A 21,174-nucleotide genomic window follows, 5' to 3' on the forward strand; every position below is an offset into this window, starting at 1 on the left:
TTAAAATATTTTAATGGAAGACACACCTCAAGCTCTACTAAAGTCCAACAATGTTGTGTTGCACCTGTGGAGTACAGGTGAAAAACTGGCGCAATAAACGCATCAGTGCAGTCATAAATTTTACTCATTTTCAAAATCTCTTGGAAAAGTAAAAATAATCCCCATTTACTCCTTTACCAACTTAAACCCTCAAAATGTATTTAATGTTACATGTGATCCTTTTCTTTAAATTAAAGCTTTATTGTTTCATTTAATGTTTTTACTTTCCGTTTGCTCCTCTCCTAATGTGGATGGCAGACGGTTCAAATTGAAATTCAAACATTGTGCTCACCACTGATAAATGAGCACCTTACTTGAGCCGAATCATTTTAAGTTTCTCTCAGTAGTGCCTGCAATCAAGCAAAAAGGGAAGCAGCAAAAGCAGTGAACCATGCATACAAATTGTTTTTAAAATTCACTCGTGGGCACGACTGGCTGGCCAACATTTATTGCCTGACCCTAGTTGCCCTTGAGAAGATGGTGGTGAGTTCCCTTCTTGAACTGCTGCAGTCCAAGTGTAGATTTACCCACAATTCCCTTAACAGAGGCAATTCTAGGATTTTGACCCAACAACACTGAATATATTTCCAAGTCAGAATAATGAGTAACTCGGCAGGGAACTCTCAGGTGAGGGTGTTGCCACCCTTGTCCTTTAGATGGAAGCGGTCGTAGGTTTGGAAGGTGCTATTTAAGGACCTTTGGTGAATTTCTATCATGCACCTTGTAGATAGCACATACTGCTGCTACTGAGCATTGGTGGTGGTGCAGGGAGTGGGTGTTTGTGGATGTTGTGCCAATCAAGCGGGCTGCTTTGCCCCGAGGTCAAGCTTCTTGAGTATTATTGAAGCTGCATTCCTCCAGGCAAGTGGGGAATATTCCATCACACTCGACCTATGCCTTGTAGATGGTGGACAGACTCAGGGGAACTGAATGTAGGTTTGCTCGCTGAGCTGGAAGGTTTGTTTTCAGACGTTTCATCACAATACTAGGTAACATCTTCAGGCTCACTGAAGATATTACCTAGTATAGTGACAAAACATCTGAAAATGAATCTTCCAGCTCAGCGAGCAAACCTACATCCCGAAACTCAACAGGAGCTACAAATCTTCTCCAACCTCGTTAAGACTTTGGGGAACTCACAACACAAGTTACTCGTCACAGTATTCCCAGCATCTGATCTGTTCTTGTAGCCACTGTGTTCATGTGGTGAATCAATTAAGTTTCTGGTCAATGGTAACCCCAAGAATAGTGAGGGTATTCAGTGGGGTAGTGGTGAGATTGTCACTATTAGAAATGGTCATTGGCACCACAGAAATGCCAGGCAAATATTACTTTCCACTTGTCAGCCCAAGCCTGGATATTGTCCAGAACTTGTTACATTTGAAGATGGACTGCTTTAGTATCTGAGGATTTGCGATTGGTGCTGAATATTGCACAATCGGCAAACATTCCTACTTCTGACCTTATTATGGAGAGAAGGTCACTGATGTAGCAGCTGAAGATGGTTGGGCTTAGGGTACTACCCTGAGAAACTCCTACAGAGATATCCTGGAGCCAAAATGACTGACCAACAACCACAACCAAATGTATGACTAATAGCTCACATTTTCATTCCAAAGATAATCAAAATTAATCTTCAGTTCAAACTTGGAATGTCTGCCCACTTTAGATATTAGAAGCTTACAAATGTGATATAAAAATGGACAGATTTGTCTAGACTTGCCTATAAATCCAAGATTCTATGCAGCAGTAGGATATCAAGAGATATTATGAATTGTGTCCAGTTGGCACAATAGCCTTATTTTGTGGAAATGCCAAACTTGGAAATTCATACATTATACTTCGATGTAAAATGCAGCTGTTATAAATGCACAATGATGTTATTAAATTCTTTTACATCACTTAGAAATATCAAAAACTGCAGAAACAACAAATATGAAAACAAAGCCCTGATTAAAAAATGCTAGTTCCACTTACTCCTTGCATTCTTTGGATATATGGGATGGTACTGTATATTTGCAGTCCATAATCATGGTAAGTGTCTCACTGTCATTTGCCTCTTGAAATGGAGGTTGGCCACATACCAACATGAAAAGTATAACTCCCAGGCTCCAGATATCTGAAAAGAGAGAGATGGGGATGGATGCAGAAACTATTAAAACAGAATAATCAAGTTGTTACAATTTGGAGGTGGCAGTGTTGGACTGGAGTGTTAAAAATCACAACACCAGGTTATAGTCCAACAGATTTATTTGGAAGCACTAGCTTTGAGCACTGCACTTTCATCAGGTGGTTGTGGAGTAGAAGATTGCAAGACTCGGAATTTAGAGCAAACGTTTACAGTGTAATGCAACTGAAATTATACAGTAGCGCCTCGACATACGAATGACCCCGTTCTCGAACAAATCGGTTTACAAACAGCATTGTACATAAAATTTTCCTTCAACATACATACAAAATTCAACATACGAATGAAGGCACGAGCAGTTTGTCTTTGCAGCGTGCGCAATTAGTCTTTGGAGCGTGCGCAATTAGTCTTTGGCGCATGCGCTGTGAACGCTATCCGAACAATGGGAAAAATTGATTCAGTTTGTGAACTTTTTGGTTCGCGAACTGGGTCCTGGAACGGATTAAGTTCGTAAATCGAGGCGCTATTGTACATTGAAAAAGACCTTGTTTGTTAAGTCTCTCATCTTTTAGGCCCTTCACACCTTCAATGCATTATCTGAGACAACATGGCACCTCTATTGTTAAAGTTCACTTGCGAATGTAACTTTTTAAAAAAACGTTTGAGGTTTACATATGAAAGAACTGAAACCAACATGGTAATTCTAAATGTCCAGATTACAGAGGAAGTGCTGGATGTCTTGAAACAGTTAAAAGTGGATAAATCCCCAGGACCTGATCAGGTGAACCAGAGAGCTCTGTGGGAAGCTAGAGAAGTGATTGCTGGGCCTCTTGCTGAGATATTTGTCTCATCGATAGTCACAGGTGAGGTGCTGGAAGACTGAAGGTTGGCAAACGTGGTGCCACTGTTTAAGAAAAAAGTGGCAAGGACAAGCCACGGAACAATAGACCGGTGAGCCTGACCTCAGTGGTGGGCAAGTTGTTGGAGGGAATCCGGAGGGACAGGATGTACATGTATTTGGAAAGGCAAGGATTCATTAGGGATAGTCAACATGGCTTCGTGCGTGTGAAATCATGTCTCACAAACTTGATTGAGTTTTTTGAAGAAGTAACAAAGAGGATTGATGAGGGCAGAGCAGTAGATGTGATCTATATGGACTTCAGTAAGGCGTTCAACAAGGTTTCCCATGGGAGACTGGTTAACAAGGTTAAGGTCTCATGGAATACAGGGAGAACTAGCCATTTGGATACAGAACTGGCTCAAAGGTAGAAGACCTTTATAAATGCACAATGCTGTTATTAAATTCTTTTACATCACTTAGAAATATCAAAAACTGCAGATGGTGGTGGAGGGTTGTTTTTCAGACTGGAGGCCTGTGAACAGTGGAGTGCCACAAGGATTGGTGCTGGGCCCTCTATTTTTTGCCATTTACATAAATGATTTGGATACGAGCATAAGAGGTACAGTTTGTAAGTTTGCAGATGACACCAAAATTGGAGGTGTAGTGGACAACGAAGAGGGTTACCTCAGATTACAACAGGATCTGGACCAGATGGGCCAATGGGCTGAGAAGTGGCAGATGGAGTTTAATTCAGATAAATGCGAGGTGCTGCATTTTGGGAAAGCAAATATTAGCAGGACTTATACACTTAATGGTAAAGTCCTAGGGAGTGTTGCTGAACAAAGAGACCTTGGAGTGCAGGTTCGTAGTTCCTTGAAAGTGAAGTCGCAGGTAGGTAGGATAGTGAAGGCGGCATTTGGTATGCTTTCCATTATTGGTCTGAGTATTGAATTCAGGAGTTGGGAGATCATGTTGCGGCTGTACAGGACATTGGTTAGGCCACTGTTGGAATATTGCATGCAATTCTGGTCTGCTTCCTCTCAGAAAGATGTTGTGAAACTTGAAAGGGTTCAGAAAAGATTTACAAGGACATTGCCAGGGTTGGAGGATCTGAGCTACAGGGAGAGGCTGAACAGGCTGGAGTATCATAGGCTGAAGGGTGACCTTATAGGGGTTTACAAAATTATGAGGGGCATGGATAGGGTAAATAGACAAAGTCTTTTCCCTGGGGTCGGGGTGTCCCGAACGAGAGGGAATAGGTTTAGGGTGAGAGGGGGAAGATATGAGAGAGACCTAAGGGGCAACTTTTTCACGCAGAGGGTGGTACGTGTACGGAATGAGCTGCCAGAGGATGTGATGGAGGCTGGTACAATTGCAACATTTAAGAGGCATTTGGATGGGTACATGAATAGGAAGGGTTTGGAAGGATTTGGAAGGATATGGGCTGGGTGCTGGCAAGTGGGACTAGATTGGGATGGAATATCTGGTCGGCATGGACGGGTTGGACCGAAGGGTCTGTTTCCATGCTGTACATCTCTATGACTCTATAACTCTGGGATGTTGCAAAGACAAAGCCCTTCATAAATGAAGGCTGTTATTTAACAAACCCATTGCAACAATATTAACGCGATCCACCCAGCAGGAAGCTGTGATCATATCAGCTTTCCATTTTACATCTCTGCCGACCATCACTCCATCCCTCAGTACAATTATTTCCTATTGACTTCATTGCAAAGCAAAACCTACCAGATATAAAGCTCAAAAACATAGTGCAGGGCATTTAGCGCATTAAGCCTTCTCTCTCACTCAGTACAATCATGTCAATCTTCCATCTCAAAATCCTCTCCTTTAACTATCTCCATACCTCTCAGTTCCCTGAGAGTCAAGTACTCCATTGCAGGGCTTGCCAAAGTGGAAGTCTGGACATGAAATTTTACAATTGCTTAGCTCTGAGGGAACAACAGCCACCACTGCTCTCTGACCCAGCCATCACAATTGTGCTCCCTTTAATAGGCTGCTGCTCTTGTAATTCTCACTAAGATGCCATGGCAATTTTCAAACCTCAAAATGGTGCTTGGGAAGCAATCATCAACTGGACATCTGTGTTTAGAGTTCGAGTTAGGGTTAGGGTTAGGAAATTCCAAAAATTCGTTAACACTAAAATGAAGAGTTTTCTCCTCATCTCATCTTAATTCCATGTTGAATTTATCAGCCATTTCAAAATCAAATGCAGTGGGAGCAAAAAAGCAAAAGAACTACAGATGCTGAAAATCAGAAATAAAATCAGAAATTGCTGGAAAAGCTCAGCATGGATGGTAGCATCTATGGAGAGTAGCATCTATGGAGAGTTAATGTTTTAGGCCTAGTCAACCTTCTTCAGAACTGAAGTGGAAGCAAGTCATCCTTTGTCCTGAGGACAGCTGTAATTCTCATTCCTTCCAAAACATTATGCAACTTTGGCAGACTATAACATTTATCACAGTCCAGTGTTTGAAACAGCAGTCCTCTCAAGGAGATGCAAACCATTCATGGAATAGTCAAAAAGTAAATAGGTTCTCCTTGGTGCACTTGCCAATATCATCGCCCTGAATTGAAACTGATATTTGTAGAATCTATGTGCGAATTGGTTGCCACATTTTCATACATAACCACAGCAACTACATTTCAAAAAAGGTATCTCAGTGACTGCAAAACTTTGAGAAACCCTGAGGCATTATAAAAACGCAAGTTTTCAGCTCATTTTTTTCAGCAGATTATGAAAAAAAAAACAATAAGGATTGGAACATAGTATAGAGTAAAACTAATAAAGACATTTTATTAGGTTTGAATTCTAATTCAGATGTGTTAATGCCAAATCTAAAACACTCAGGTTTAAAAACTGAAAATGCAGGAATTACACAAGCCTATTAGCAGCTGCAAATGAAGAGAAACAGGTTAATACTTCTAGCACATATCCATTTTCAGACCGTAATCCTATAATAGGACTAAACAAAGATGGAGGGTTTTAAAAAAATAGTTGGAGAGTTATGTTAATTGTTAACTGGTTAATCAGTTTAGCAGCCTGAATTTTCTATTTTAATGTGAAACGACACGACCAGCTCTCCTTAGTTGCCACACACGCAGACAACAAGCAACATGAATTCGACTGGGACAACACTGCTATCATAGGGCAAGCCAGACAGAGAACAGCCAGGGAATTCCTAGAGGCATGGCATTCATCCACAAACTCCATCAACAAACACATCGACCTGGACCCAATATACCAACCACTACAGCGGACAGCTGAAACTGACAACCGGAAGCGGCAGGGACAGACCACTATAAACACCGGAGGAAACATCAAAGAAGCACTTCGCAGGAGGCTCCCAAGCACTGATGATGTCGCCTAGCCAGGGGACGAAATGTTTGCAACAAAAACTTTCGGCTCGGCGAACAGAACCACAACAACGAGCACCCGAGCTACAAATCTTCGCACAAACTTTAATAGAACAATGTTTAGTAACATAAACATTATTGCAATCTGGACAGTGGAAAGGCTTTTAAAAGCCTAGCAGGTAGGGAAGGTAGATGAAAGGTTAAAGAAGTCAAAATGGAAAGAAATTTGGTAGAAATCTTTTATTTCATGGCTCTGAGATACAAGCATAGATTATGTATTTAAATAATCCGATTTGCTTGTGTGGAAGCTGAGACTGCAGCGTTCCCAGATAAAGTCAAGAAGCAGTCTTTATAACATAATAAAAAAAACCTCTACAGTGGAGGAACACTACATAGCCATCACAGTATAATTCAATCCTTATTCCCTTTATCACAGGTGCTTTCGCTTGACTGCTACAATGTCCTCCTTACAATCAAGATATTGGAACTGGCATAATTTTCAATTATCCAAGCATTCATGGTCTTTTCCAATTTGGAGAGGAATTAAATATTTCAAAATCTTTATTTGGGCAAAAAGATAGTTTGTTGGGATTTTCCCTTTTTTCCCCCTTTGGAACTATCTTTGACAATAAAATAAAGAAAGAAGATGAATAAAAGATTCAGTTATAAAAGTTATATGTTTGTACAAGTCCTTTTCCTATAATGCTCATTTCGTCAACAGGATTTGGCTATTATGCGAATCCATCACCGGTTACCTCAAGTCCATGCCAGGTGTTTACTTCAGGTCAAGCAAAAGAGGTTGGATGACTGGGCAAATTTTTTCTATTGTTGATGTTTGAGGATGTATTTGGAACTTACTGCAGGAGAAAATATTCAGATTTCAAGATTCTCCTCAATCTGGACAATTCACCAAGCCATCCTCCCACCACTGGTGAGCTTTCTGAAAACACCAAAGTGCTATTTCTATCTCCAAACACAACCTCTCATTCAATCCATGTACCAGGGTACAATAGCAGCTTTTAAAGTTTATTATTTACAGTGCACATTTTAGCAGTTCATTGCAGCTTCTGAGTGGGATAATTCCAGACAATGTTCTTCAATTTTGGAAGAGCTGACATAATTGTGGGGGTCTGGGGTGATGTCAGTAAGGACTGCTTGCATGCAATTTTGCTGAAGCCTCACCCAGATTTTCTTCATGATTTTAAAGGCATTGAACAGTCAGAGGTGCTTCCAGCAATCAAAGAACAATGTCTTGCTCTTGCAAAGCAAGTTGGATTTGAAAAAGTGGAGACTGATCTATAACAACTTTCCACTTCTTTTGTCTTCTATCCTGAGGGAAGTTGAGAAGCAGTCGCAGCTCTTAGAAGAAAATGACTACAATGCAGAACGCAGCAGAATAGCAGATTGTGGCATAAAGTCTTATCTGACACCCTAAGAACAGCTTCTTCATGGAAGAAGAAAGATGGCAAAACAGCAAAAACTAGATTTTTTAAGCCAACCCCCAAGAAACAGTCGGAGGTCAATGAACCATAGCCACCCACTTCTGATTAAATATTTTCTTTCATCGTAAGCCTGCACCTGAAAGTAATGATGATGCTGATGATGACCCACAGCCCGTCTTAACACAGTATTGTAACTCAGCAAACTCAAACTCCTTAAAAGTTTTAAAATGCATTGTATTAGTTCATTAAAGTATGATTTTAACATTTACTTAAGACTGTGCTATCATTTGTGTTAGGCTAACTAATATTTTTGTTTTAATTTTTAAATGGAATTTTTGGTGATTCACCCCTAACCCTGTTTTTCCTATAGACCCCATTATTTCCATTGCACGATTTTCTGTCACATGAGATCGCACGAGAACGTATTATAGCAGAACAGACTGTATTAAGGAAAATCAAGTAGGTTTAAGGACGTCTTATACTGCTGAAACCTTTGCAACATACACTCAAAATAACTCAAAAGGGATTTGCATAGAGGTTTCACTATTCCCACAGGCTACACTTTCAGAAATCCACATGCTCAGAAACACCTCTTTCCTCCTGGAGTAATCTAGGTTATTTACAAGGTGGGAGTAATCTTGCAATTTGCTTTGGAGAATAGCACCGTAACTGAACAACATTAACATTTTACACTCCTTAAAGTCAAAAATGAATCCCACAAAATGCAAAAAAAGTAGACACTAGGTTTTTTGTTGGACAAAAAAATCATTCACCAGTTTTGAGGAAGAGTCAGTTGACCTGAAACATTAACTGATTTCTTTCCACAAATGCTGCCACACCTGCTGACCATTCCCAACAATTTTTGTTTCATTAACTGGATATGCATATTGCTGACAAAAATCAGAATTTATTACCCGTCCTTACACAACCAAGTGGCTTGCAGGGTATATTTGTAGGTCAGTTAAGAGTCAGCCACATCGCTGTGGGTTTGCAGTCACATATAGGCAAGACCAGGTTTAATGACAGCAGACTTTTTATAATTCCAAATGAATAGAACTTAAATGTTGCAGTTGACATGATAAGATTTGAATTTATATCAGATCATTATTGGTTCATTATTTTGACACCATTCTCCTTGACACAAAGATGTCAAGCAACTGATGTGCTTTAAGTTAGACATTCTGCCCTAGCGCTCCTTCAAAACTTTCTTTATCCATTTCCTTTGAAACCCAAAATGGATTGTTTCCTATATTTTCCAAAATACAAATACTCCTTTTAAAGGGCAGTATGATAAATTAACCATTACACTTAAAGTGACAGGAATACAAACATCAGCATTTCTGATATCTAAATATTAATCTTACTTCTTTGTCTTCATAATTACATATACACACTCCTCCATCTCATATCTATGGTAGGTGTGGCCAAACAGGCCAAGCCTTGAGGCCTCATCCATGCTGCGGTAAAACTGTACATTGGTAAAAATCTGACTCGACACTGTCTACGCCCTTTCCCCTCTCACTGAGGGGTCACAAAAGTTTGGGGTAGGAGAAAGAGGATAGACAGAGACAGAACAGCAACAGAGTGAGCGAGAGAGGAATTTCACTTCTGTTAGAACTGACTTTAAACTGCTTAACGTTGACAACTGTTTAAGCTAGTCACTAATGCATCTGACATTTTAAAAAAAAAGAGCATTGTATACCAAAATGAGAAATCAATTAATTTTTCCACATGGTCATTGGCTTCAGAATGTAGGATAACTAGTTATGTTGGTCATATTCAATTTGCTTTCCTTCAAGCATATAGTCAGAAACATCCATAGCATTTTAACAAGTTTGAACAGTCTTCCAGCCAAGAACTTACTCACACTTATTGTAGTTAACACACCAAAAGAAACATACCTATGCAACATTCCAACCACACCTGTAAAAATACCTCAAGAGATATTTTGCAAGAGGAAATTAGAAGTTATACATTGCAGAACTGACTTCAGGTGGTGGCAGCAGTTGCACACAAGCAAATTCACTCATACTAGACACTGGAGATCTCCGATGAATAGTGAAGGTTGTTTATGATATCCAACCTGCATCTTCCTCCCTTTTTGTCAGCGCTGAACATTGATGCAATGTTCCATCAAATGCATTTTTAATGACTGATGATAGGCAGTTCTGACAGTGAAGAACAGTGGAGGTAAATGGGGTTCTAAACAGAATCATGAGCATGCACTACCAAGTATAAACTTATTGCGATCAGAAAAAAATTTACCTTTAACTTTTAGTACCCAATTGTGGCACTGGCTGAGTTAATTTAGCAGAATGACTTGCAAAACGATTGCGCCTTCCATGACAATATGTCCCTAAGTATTTCACAGTTAACAAAGTACTTTTAAAATGCAGTTCTAAGAAACAAAGCAGCCAATTTGAGCACAGCAACTGCTCACATATAACAACGCGATATGATCTATTTTTGTGATTAGACATGCAATCTTTCAATTTGTTGTAACTATTCACTGAAGAAATGGAACCAACCAGGTAACAAAACAGTGCACTTCATTCTAGCCAAATTCAGAAATTCACTTCATAAAGTTGACATGCTGGAGGAATGGTTAGATAGGTGGTTGACTGAGTTCGCTGTGGGGAAGTACAATGTAATGCACTTTGGTAAAAAGAACAAGGAGAAACAGTATAAATAAAGTGTACTATTCTTAATAAAAAGAACCCATGGTGTTAGGGGCAAAGTACTGGCATGGTTAGAGGGTTGTCTGGTTCACAGATGGACCCGACTGTTGATAAGAGTCTTTTCAGGATGGCAGCCAGTACCTAGTGGAGAATCACAGGGTCAGTGTTATAACCATAACTATTCATATTATAGAGTCACAGATGTACAGCATGGAAATAGACCCTTCGGTCCAACTCGTCCATGCCGACCAGATATCCCAACCCAATATGTGTCAAGGATCTGGCATTGTTGCTAAGTTTGCAGATGAAATAAAGCTAAGCAAAGGGATGGGTAATGTTGATGAGACCGGGAGGCTGCAGAGGACTTGGATAGGCTAGGAGAGTGGGTAAAGATGATGCAGATGGAATACAATGTGGGAAAGTGAGATGTGCTGAACTTTTGTAGGAAGAAGAGGCTTAGACTATCCTTTAAATGGGAGAAGCTTTGGATATCTGATGTACAAGGGGACTCGAGAGTCCAAGTTCAGGATTCCCTTAACATTAACATGCAGGATCAGTTGACTGTTAGGAAGGCAAAATGCAATGTTAGTGTTTGTTTTGAGAGGGCTAGAATACAACAGCAGAGATGCACTGCTGAGGCTGTATAAGGCACTGGTCAGACATTTGCAACATTGTGAACAGTTCTGGGCCCTATATTTAAAGGATGGATGTGCTGGTCTTTGAAAGGGCTCAGAAGAGTCACAGGAATGACCCACTAAATGAGGGACTTGTCATATGAGGAGTGACTGAGGACTCTGGGTACTTGGAGTTAAGGAGGGGAGATCTCAGTGAAACCTACAAAATACTAAGAGCCTGGTTATAGCAGACATGGAGAAGATGTTTCCACTAATATGAGAGACTAGAACCAGAGAGCACAGCCCCGGACGACTCTTCAGAATAGAGACGAGGAGGAACTTCTTCAGCCACCCTGGTGGTTTTTCAATGGATTTCAATACCACAGAAGGCTGTGAACACCAAGTCACTGAGCGTATTTAAGACAGAGATAGATAGATTCTGGATTAGAAAGGGGATCAATAGGTTAGAAGGACAAGATTAGGAAATGAAGTTGAGAAACATACAAGCAAACGATCAAATGGCAGAGCAGACTCGATGGGCCAAATGGCCCAATTCTGTTCCTAAGTCTTAAAAGTGTGTAGGACCAAAGACACTGGATATACAAAGGTCCTGCTGCTAGCCTACAGAAGTAGAATCCAGTTAACTGCTTAAAGATGATAGTACTAGCAGGTGAAGCTTTGCACAAAGAATACACTATTCTAGGCTTCATAAATAGGGTCACAGATTACAAGAGCAGGGAAGGCATGATGAACTTAGAGAAGCACTAGTGAGTTCTCAAGTGGAAAATGGTGTACAGTTCTGCAAGGATAGAAATGCATATGACAGTGCTCAGAGGAGATTTAAGAGAATGAAATTTCTCATCCCTGGAATCAGTTATAAAGGAAAGAGATTGGAGATGTTTGACAGTTTTTCTTGGAGAGAAGGCCAAGAGATATTGACTACAAGTTTTCAAAATAATGAGGGATCTAGACAGAACAGGTAGGGCAAAATTGCTCTCAAACAGAAAAAGAATCAAGAGCCAAAGAACAGTTTTAAATCTTTTTGTAAAAAGTGCAAGAAGAAAGTTTTTCAATACAGTGAGTAGTTGTGGTTGTGGTGGACGCAGGTTAAAGTATTCAAGGCTTCATTTGCTGATACCATGGAGCATTAATATTAATTGGTGCTAAGTTACAATGCTCAGAGCCACTATTCTGAGAGTCTGTGAAGTTCACTTAAAAGCACAATACTATAGTTTTTGTGAGTAAATAACAGCTAAAATACGTAAAACACACTAGCTAAGTGTGACTAACTCAAAATTAAAATGTGGTCGACCATGAGTTAGTTTAAATAAATAGGTGCAATAAACACCATTGTTGGGTATGCAATTTCAGTACACATTTACAGGATATCCACATGAACATTTAAATCTTTTGCACATTGATAAATGGTAAGACAAAAAATAAAAAAAAAGTATTATTTAATCTTTGTGGGTGTTTTACTTTTTTGGTTATGGAGAGAAAATATATTAAATACGTACAAACACAAATACACTTGCTATAGCTATTCCTATATCTAGATAACTAATATTGTCCAACAGAAATTGCTAAGAAAAACAAAAACTGCCTTTAAAAAGTTATTGCACAATTAAATTTAGTTGCACATTTGTAACAGAATAGTTGTACAAGTCAGCACAATCTCAAAAAAGCTGCAAAGAAACTGAGGTCGGAAATTAGAAGTAATCAACAAAAAGCTCTTAAGGCTTATTAGCTTTTGATAGTTGCTTTTAACAAGCATTCACTCTCAGCAGACAGCTGGATTGAGATAAAACTCATGTGCAACAGTCCCTCCCTTCCAGCCGATATCAGACTCACAGCAGGGTACTTAATTCACGATTTTTAATTCTGAAGGCAATGCAAGAGCTGAATATGTTTGAATATTCGCGGAGTATGATCAAATGTTCTACTTCACAATTAAGTAAATCTGCACTGTCACAAACAGTGAGTGGGTCATGATTAAAGAAAGGCAAGATGCAAGAGATTCCAAGCATCTGTGTTTCAACGACTTATCTAGTCAGCAGGGAAAGGATGAAGGGGACAGATGTAGATAACATATTACTAAGTTGTAAAATAATTTTAGGCACATTATGAAAAGTTAGCACTGATATAACAACAAATAATTATGAGTGGATGGACCTAAGCTTGACTGCCCAATCAAGAAATGTTTGCAGGATACTTGGGTTGAGGAAAGGTGGTTTATTTGCTCAAAAGACCCACTTACAGAAATCTGAATAAAGAGATTCGCTGGATAGCTTTTAAGCAGTCTTTGGGTCCTGAAATTACCCAATTTTAGAGGAGCAAGGTGACCAAGGGTTTTAAAAAAAACAACACTGGGTGTCAGACATAGCTCTCTTCCAAACTGAGCCTATGAGTATCCAATAACCGATTTAATTTGATCTGCTGCATGTGATCATATAAATTTCCAATTAGGTATGTTTCTTTTCTGAAGAAATTGTCAAAGCAATTATTGTTTCCACTAGAAGTCTGCTTCACACATGGCCTAATCTATCAGATCTCTCCTCACAAGATTCTACATGAATTGGGCGGCACAGTGGGTCAGTGGTTAGCACTGCTGCCTCACAGCATCAGGGACCCTGGTTTGATTCCTGCCTCAAGCAACTGTCTGTGTGGAGTTTGCATATTCTCCTCGTATCTGCGTGGGTTTCCTCCGGGTGCTCCGGTTTCCTCCCACATTCCAAATATGTGCAGATCAGGTGAATTGGCCATGCTAAATTGCCCATAGTGTTAGGTGGCTTAGCCAGGGGTAAATATAGGATAGGGGACTGGGTCTGGGTGGGTTACTCTTCAGAGGGTTGGTGTGGACCTGTTGGGCCAAAGTGCCTGTTTCCGTATTGCAGGGAATCTAATTGGAGGATAGCCAATTTTAAACTTCAGACTTTAATTTGTACTCAATCTCTGTCAAATGCCCTGCTTATCTCTACAATCTCAACGTATCTGCATTTCAAAGATTTCAGTGACGGACCTTAATTTTCTTACTAATGAAAACAAATTTACCAACATGCCTCTTTCTTCACAATATATCCCTTTTATTGCATCCTATCATACTCAATGCTATATTGCTAAACTGTAAATACTTAGTTTCTATATATCTGTTCAGGACAATCTATGGTTGTATTTATAATCAATTATAATAGGTTAACCCAACAAAAAGAAAAACATTGGAATTTTTATAAGATATCTTTTACTTGCAAAGAAAAAAGGTTGAAAAAGTTGGCACAAGGAAAAAAGTCAGAGTTAAACAAATGCAAGGTTCATAGAATGACCTATATACCAAAAGGTGGTTCTATAAAAGGTCATCACACTCAACATAACACAAAATTACTTTGGTTACAGTGCTAACCAAGTTAGCTCATACCATAGCACAGATGAGCTTCCTATGCCTGTTTCTGTTATCAGTTACATTGGGGTTAACTATAAACGTGCAGATGTGCCATCTTTGTTCATCCAGAGTGCTTATATATTTGGATCACTAATGAGGAAATCCTAATATTTTTCCATAAAATGAGATGTGCACTGGTTTCACATTCCAGGCAAACGCTCTCCAATTCACTTACAGCTGCATTTTAAGTGCCATGCCTTTGGCACTCCATTTGTGAAAGCAACCCTGCAGCTGTTGCTCAGCACATAACGTCTTTTTGCACCAGTATCTAATACTCATAACAGTAAAATATTTACTCTTTCCAACACTAAACCACACTCAACAGTATTGAGCCTCACTGTCCTCGCAATAAATCACCCTCTACTTCAGTATAATCCTGGCAAGAAAATACAAGACCAGACCAGAGCTCTTTAGTTCCATTATCATAGAAACCAATATACCATTCAGTTCTTTGAAGCTGTTTCAACATCTAAATGAGATTACAAGCGTTATGTCCCTAATAACATTATTTAATATAAAACTGCAAAATTTCAAGCGAGCCAGCATCTAAAACATTTGATGGGCAGCTCCAGAATTCCATTACCCTTCGTCTGAAAAAATGCTTCGCTTTGGAATGGCTTGGTTCTAATACTAAGATTATGTTGCCTAGCTTTGAATTCTGCAGATAGCAGAGCAAGTCTGTGCCCCTTAATCAGTTTAAATACCTTAAACAAATGATTACTTGACTTTCTAATATATTCTGCTAAATCTATACCATGCTCGTTCAAGGTAAGGTGCAGTGCCCAAACCTGTTCACAATTCTTCAGATAGTGCCAGACAATGACTTTACAATTCGAATAATAAAGTTACTCTCTTCTCCACTCCAAAGCCCTTGAGCTACCAGCCAACATTCCATGAGCCTTTACTTATTCTACTTGCACACTAGCTCTAAGTCATGTACCTAAATATGTTATTGACAGGTTCAAAATATTTATGCATTTACACAGGTTGTGGAAGACATTAATAAACAGATGTTGTATCAAATATAGAGCAATTGTTATTATAGAATCCCAACCTTGCTTCAAAGAACCATTTCAACAATTAGAACATTACTTTTTTAAAGCATAAATGCCCATTGAGTACAGTCTACTTTGGCTTTCAAGGTTAAAAATCACTCAACACCAGGTTATAGTCCAAACAGGTTTAGCTGGAAGCACTAGCTTTTGGAGCGTTGCTCCTTCATCAGGCCTGTTTCTCAGGCAGGAGGACGGTGGGGGAGGAAGTACTGATCACAAAAGACATATGCAACAGACAAACGAGCTGTTCAAAAATAAACCCGGACACATTGTGGGAGTGAGTCTAGTGTAGGATAGATGACTGCATGTGGAACATTGGACTGAGTGGTTATTGGGGTATGTATATGCCATTCGAGTTGGCTGCTCAAGACTAAACTGAAGAATTATTTGAAATGTTATAAATATATAGCTGGTGTTGATTAGGCGTTGACAAAATGACTAGCACATTGGGACAAGTAATATAAAATTAGAGCTACAAGTTCTTGTCCAAGACCTTCATCTGATTAGAGAGAAAGTAAGGGCTGCAGATGCTGGAGATCAGAGCTGAAAATGTGTTGCTGGAAAAGCGCAGCAGGTCAGGCAGCATCCAAGGAACGGGGTCCCCTTGGATGCTGCCTGACCTGCTGCGCTTTTCCAGCAACACATTTCCAGCTTCATCTGATTAGACCTAGAATACCATGCCCTGTTCTGGACTAGTCACATCGCAGGAGATAATAGGTGCACTACAAGTCCCAGAAGACAACCTTTCCATTAATATTTATTTAAAAGCTTAGTTATCAGGTTAGGCTCAGGGAACTCACGATTTCTTATTTCGAAAAATTGCTAGGGCTACAGTTTAGAGTTAGAATGTTAAAATAATTTAGGAAAAAAATTTGTGTTAGACGGAAATATGACGACCAAGGATATCACCATAAATTACAAAAGCACATATCTAAACAAGTGTGGATTTGTTACAATTTTTGCTTTATAGTAGCAACTGGGTGGCGTGGGCAGCACGGTGCACAGTGGTTAGCACTGCTGCCTCACAGCGCCCGAGACCCGGGTTCAATTCCCGCCTCAGGCGACTGACTGTGTGGAGTTTGCACATTCTCCCCGTGTCTGCGTGGGTTTCCTCCGGGTGCTCCGGTTTCCTCCCACAGTCCAAAGATATGCAGGTCAGGTGAATTGACCATGTTAAATTGTCCATAGTGTTAGGTAATGGGTAAATGTAGGGGTATGGGTGGGTTGCGCTTCGGCGGGTCGGTGTGGACTTGTTGGGCCGAAGGGCCTGTTTCCACACTGTAATGTAATCTAAATCTAATCTAAATCCTCCATGGGAAAGAACTTACAAGTCTGAAAGGAACTTACAAGTCATACTAGATAGATAGTAAAAGCAGCATCAGTGATGTCAATTATCATGGCTAACAGAGCTTGCTTAAATTTTTTCCTACAAAGGCATGTATTTTCTCCCTTTCAGAAGGAACAGGGGATGCAAGAGTAGACAGCTTTTTTTAAAATTGTATTGTGTCATGAAATACTGAATGGACCAATTGAATCTTTCGTCTGCCTTCCATTTTTGTATGTGCAGACACAACTGAGCCAAATTTTAAAATATTTCAGTGCAATATCTATTCAAGAAAATAAACTAGAAGCAGTTTAATAGGTTCTTACAGATAAATAATTTTATATTGTTATCTAAGCATAAAAATACGATTCAATTTATAAAACCAAAAAAGAAATTTGATTACTTTATCTCAAAAGTCTCATTTATCATGAACATACCTACTGCAGGAGCATCGTACTCATCGCCGAGAAGAATCTCTGGGGCAGAATACGCAAGTGACCCACAGCTTGTTGTTAACTTCTTTCCAGGTTGAAACTTGTTGCTAAACCCAAAATCTGTAAGTTTTACAATTCCTTGTTGTTCAAAGAAAACCACATTTTCTGGCTTAAGGTCTCTGTGAACAACATGTAGCTTATGGCAATATGATATTGCATGCACTATCTGTGCAAAGTACTTCTTTGCTAAATCTTCACTAAGACCGTCTTCATGTTTCATGATGTAATCATACATATCACCTCCATCTCCCAATTCCAGAATGAGATAAAGTTTTGTTTGAGTGTCAATCACTTCATACAGACGGACAATGTTGGGATGTTGCACAAGTTTCATACATCGCACCTCCTGGAACAAATGCCCTGTAGCTACTGTGTCCAGTTTTGTTTTATCAATGACTTTCACTGCTACTTTTTCTCCAGTGAAAACATGGCGAGCAAGTTTCACAACAGCAAAGTGGCCCCTGCCCAGTGTTTTATCCAAATCATATAGCCCAGCAATTTTTCCATCATATCCACGCTTAAATCCTGCCATGCTGCTTTCAAAACTGGAAGCAGATCAGAAGATGTTTATATCCAGTAGCAGATAAAATGTGCCAATATGTAATTATTTCAAAAATTCCATCACAGACAAAGAATGCATTTTCCCCAGTGTTTAATATGATGAACCCTGTAAAATAAACAAAAGGAAAACATTAGCTTTACTTAAAAAGTACAGCATTGTGTGTAAGTCAGTCAAGGGAAAATATTTTCAATTCATTAATCTACAGAATTAAAATAGAATGGGACAACAAAATGCATGAATTATGCTACTGTACCTCCAGCAAAAATAAATGCATGCTTTGCCATACTATTTCTTAAAATAGTCACATATTTGATAGCAAGAGAATTTATGGAATTTCATAATTTACAACTTATAAGTCTATCAAAGACGATTAGATTTGAAAGGCAGTTACTGGATTAAGATTTCATTTAGACTCTCATTAGCAGTACAAACTAGGCTACAAAGAAAGACCACATGCAAGTTTATTAAATAACGTGACTATGTTGGGGTATGCAGGCAACTAAAACATAAAACCTTGCCAAAAAAGTGAGAAAATTAAAAATTAAAAGACAAACATACAATTCCCTCTATAAATGCTGCAACTCCAGGATTGAAGGTTAAGTCATCACTCAGACACTGGTAATAACACATGCATAGATTTCAACTCAGCCTGTAGATACTTTAATACCGTTGAACATTAATCTCTTAAAATCACACTCTACATCAAGAAGCAAAACATTACTTACTACAGGTAACTAGTTTTGTAAATATTGAAAATTTAATGTTCAAAAAAGACAGCCATTCAATTTGCTGTAGTTAGAAAAAACTGACAAATTAATCCAATTACCAAAAACTGTCCGTTGCCTTGAGAGTTATGGCACTTCAAATACATATTCAAGTATTTTTCAAATAAGTTGAAAGTCCCAACTTCCAACACTCTTTCACGCAGGAGTTAATTCCAGAACCCAAACAGTCTGTGTGAAAAGATTTCTCCTCACCTCCCCTCTAATCCTTCTGTCAATTACTTTAAATATTTGGCACCAGTTACAGACCTCATTCTTGTAAGATATAGGTTCTTCATATTCAAGCTTGACGTATCCAAACTTTAATTAAAATTCTCCTTTCCTCGCAATATTCTCATAAATCTGCTGTGCACCCTATCTTATCTCCACTGTGCATCATAGCCTTCCTGTAAACAGGAACCATAGCTGCATGCAGGGCTTTTAATTATGGCTAAACTAGCACTTCTACTTTCACCACGTGGTACCTACCAAACAATTTAAAAAGAAATTTAAAAACAGTGGTCATAGATGTAAATAGTATGATTTGCAACACAATTCCACGTGACAAACCGTGAACCTTGATAAAAGGTCACCAGTATATGTGCTAACTAAATCCTTCAAAATCACGTTGACGTCATTAGTAATGTCTCAATGTTCTAGACCTATCAACTTAACTCTATAAGAGACTTAGAAAATGCCATGCAAGTAAAAATAAATTCAGGTGCATTAACAGATACCAAAAAGACATGGAAATATTTTAAAACCCCCAATGAATATAGCAAGAGAAAGTAATCACTATAAAATGACCATGTACATATGGTTCTACTCTTTCCACATCACATTTCCTTTTGGTTTCCTTTACAGTCAATGTCATCAATTACGATTTTAAATTTGCATATTAGATTATTGCTTAAATCAAAATAAACTAATATACCCAGCAAAGTCAGTCAGTCTTTGGTATAAAAGTTAATTAATCAAATTTTTCCGAAAGTTGAATCAAACTAAGACTTCAAATATCAAATTCATTATCAAATAAATTTTGAAATCATTTTTCAATAACTTGCAGGAGTTATCTGAAATTTACTTAAAATGGAGAGCCACCTGCATCGAGCAGTTTCAAGATCTTCTAGGTAAAAAGCACCAGTTAGCTCTGAAGATCATTAGCCTGATATAATACTTGTTCCATTTCCAAAAAAATTCTTACTTTTGTCACAGAATTAAAATAGCAACTGTATTGTCTGGCTTGAAAGATTTAAAGAGGACAAAAGTCAAATTGGGAATGAGAGAAAAAAAAAGGATTCACACAGAGATGCCAAAGCTCTTTTTCAGGCTAGTGCAAAATCACCAAAGCAAATCAGCATACCATTAACAGGATATGCCAACATTATCACCACCGCAAACTGTTATATTATTTTACATGTTATGACGCCAAAATTAAACTGAGAAACAGATGTAAGAGAGCTTTCAGAACAGGTTTGGAAAATACTTTAGAAGAAAACTGTCCAATTAAGCACTGGGTTTAGACATTTATAAATGTAGAACTGATGAGACTTGTTCTATAAGCTAACACTAAAATGTTACAAATATCGAGAAGGATTCAAATTAAATATATTCTGTATATTGAATTGAAGGTCAAATAAAAACCATTCTTACAATATAATGCCCCTGCTTTCTTGTATTGTTTTTAAGCAAAACATATATACATAAATAAATGCACAATTTAATTTAAACATATGCAATCCACTTTATGTTAGATTTGATACAGTGGATATTAAGTCAGAATTAAGATTAATGCTTTATGTCCATGGTGTTCAATAAATATGGAACTGTTGTTTGATGTCAACATGCATTGTTGCAATGTGTGCTCACGTGGGAAGAAATTTAAACAGATTTCTTAAACCTTTCCAGATATGCATGTTTAAGTTTTTGTCAGGTTTGTCTCAGTGACCTTCGTGTTGGATTCTCATTCATCCATTTCAGTTCATGTCCTTCATCTGCATAATAATCATAAATCACCATCACTCAACATTCCCCAACTTTTGAGAAGCAAGTCATTTTATCATCTCAGACAAGGCATTTCCATGCCTAAAAGAATAAAGTTAAACATTTTCTCACAATTTTAGCCTGAAGCTTCTCTGTATGGAATGAGCTGCCAAGTGAAGTGGAGGAGGCTGGTACAATTACAATATTTAAAAGACATCTGGATGGGTATATGAATAGGAAGGATTTAGAGGGATATGGTCCAAGTGCTGGCAAATGGGACTAGATTAATTTAGGAAATCTGGTCAGCATGCATGAGTTGGGCTGGAGGGTCTATTTCCGCACTGTACATCTCTATAACTCAATGGTGGAAAAACTCCCTTCAAATATAACCTTATTCACATTAGGTAAGTGGCAAATGGTTCTGCAAACTGTATAAAACATA

General features: G+C 38.6%; 1 protein-coding gene across 1 annotated transcript in view; it reads right to left on the reverse strand.

Annotated features, from left to right (window-relative positions):
* Positions 1-21,174, reverse strand: part of snrka (SNF related kinase a) — a 38,689-nt gene that overhangs the window by 10,416 nt on the left and 7,099 nt on the right. Inside the window, exons 2-3 of the mRNA XM_043688703.2 lie at positions 17,370-18,093; positions 2,017-2,158 (exon numbers count right to left, since the gene is read on the reverse strand). Of these exons, the coding sequence (XP_043544638.2) occupies positions 2,017-2,158; positions 17,370-17,958 (731 nt within the window). The 5' untranslated portion in view covers positions 17,959-18,093. The remainder of the gene's footprint in view (positions 1-2,016; positions 2,159-17,369; positions 18,094-21,174) is intronic.

The sequence above is a fragment of the Chiloscyllium plagiosum genome, unplaced genomic scaffold (genome assembly GCF_037043375.1).
Source record: "Chiloscyllium plagiosum isolate Xiang-an unplaced genomic scaffold, Cpla_swu_hap1 HiC_scaffold_4, whole genome shotgun sequence".
Classification (NCBI taxonomy): Eukaryota; Metazoa; Chordata; class Chondrichthyes; order Orectolobiformes; family Hemiscylliidae; genus Chiloscyllium; species Chiloscyllium plagiosum.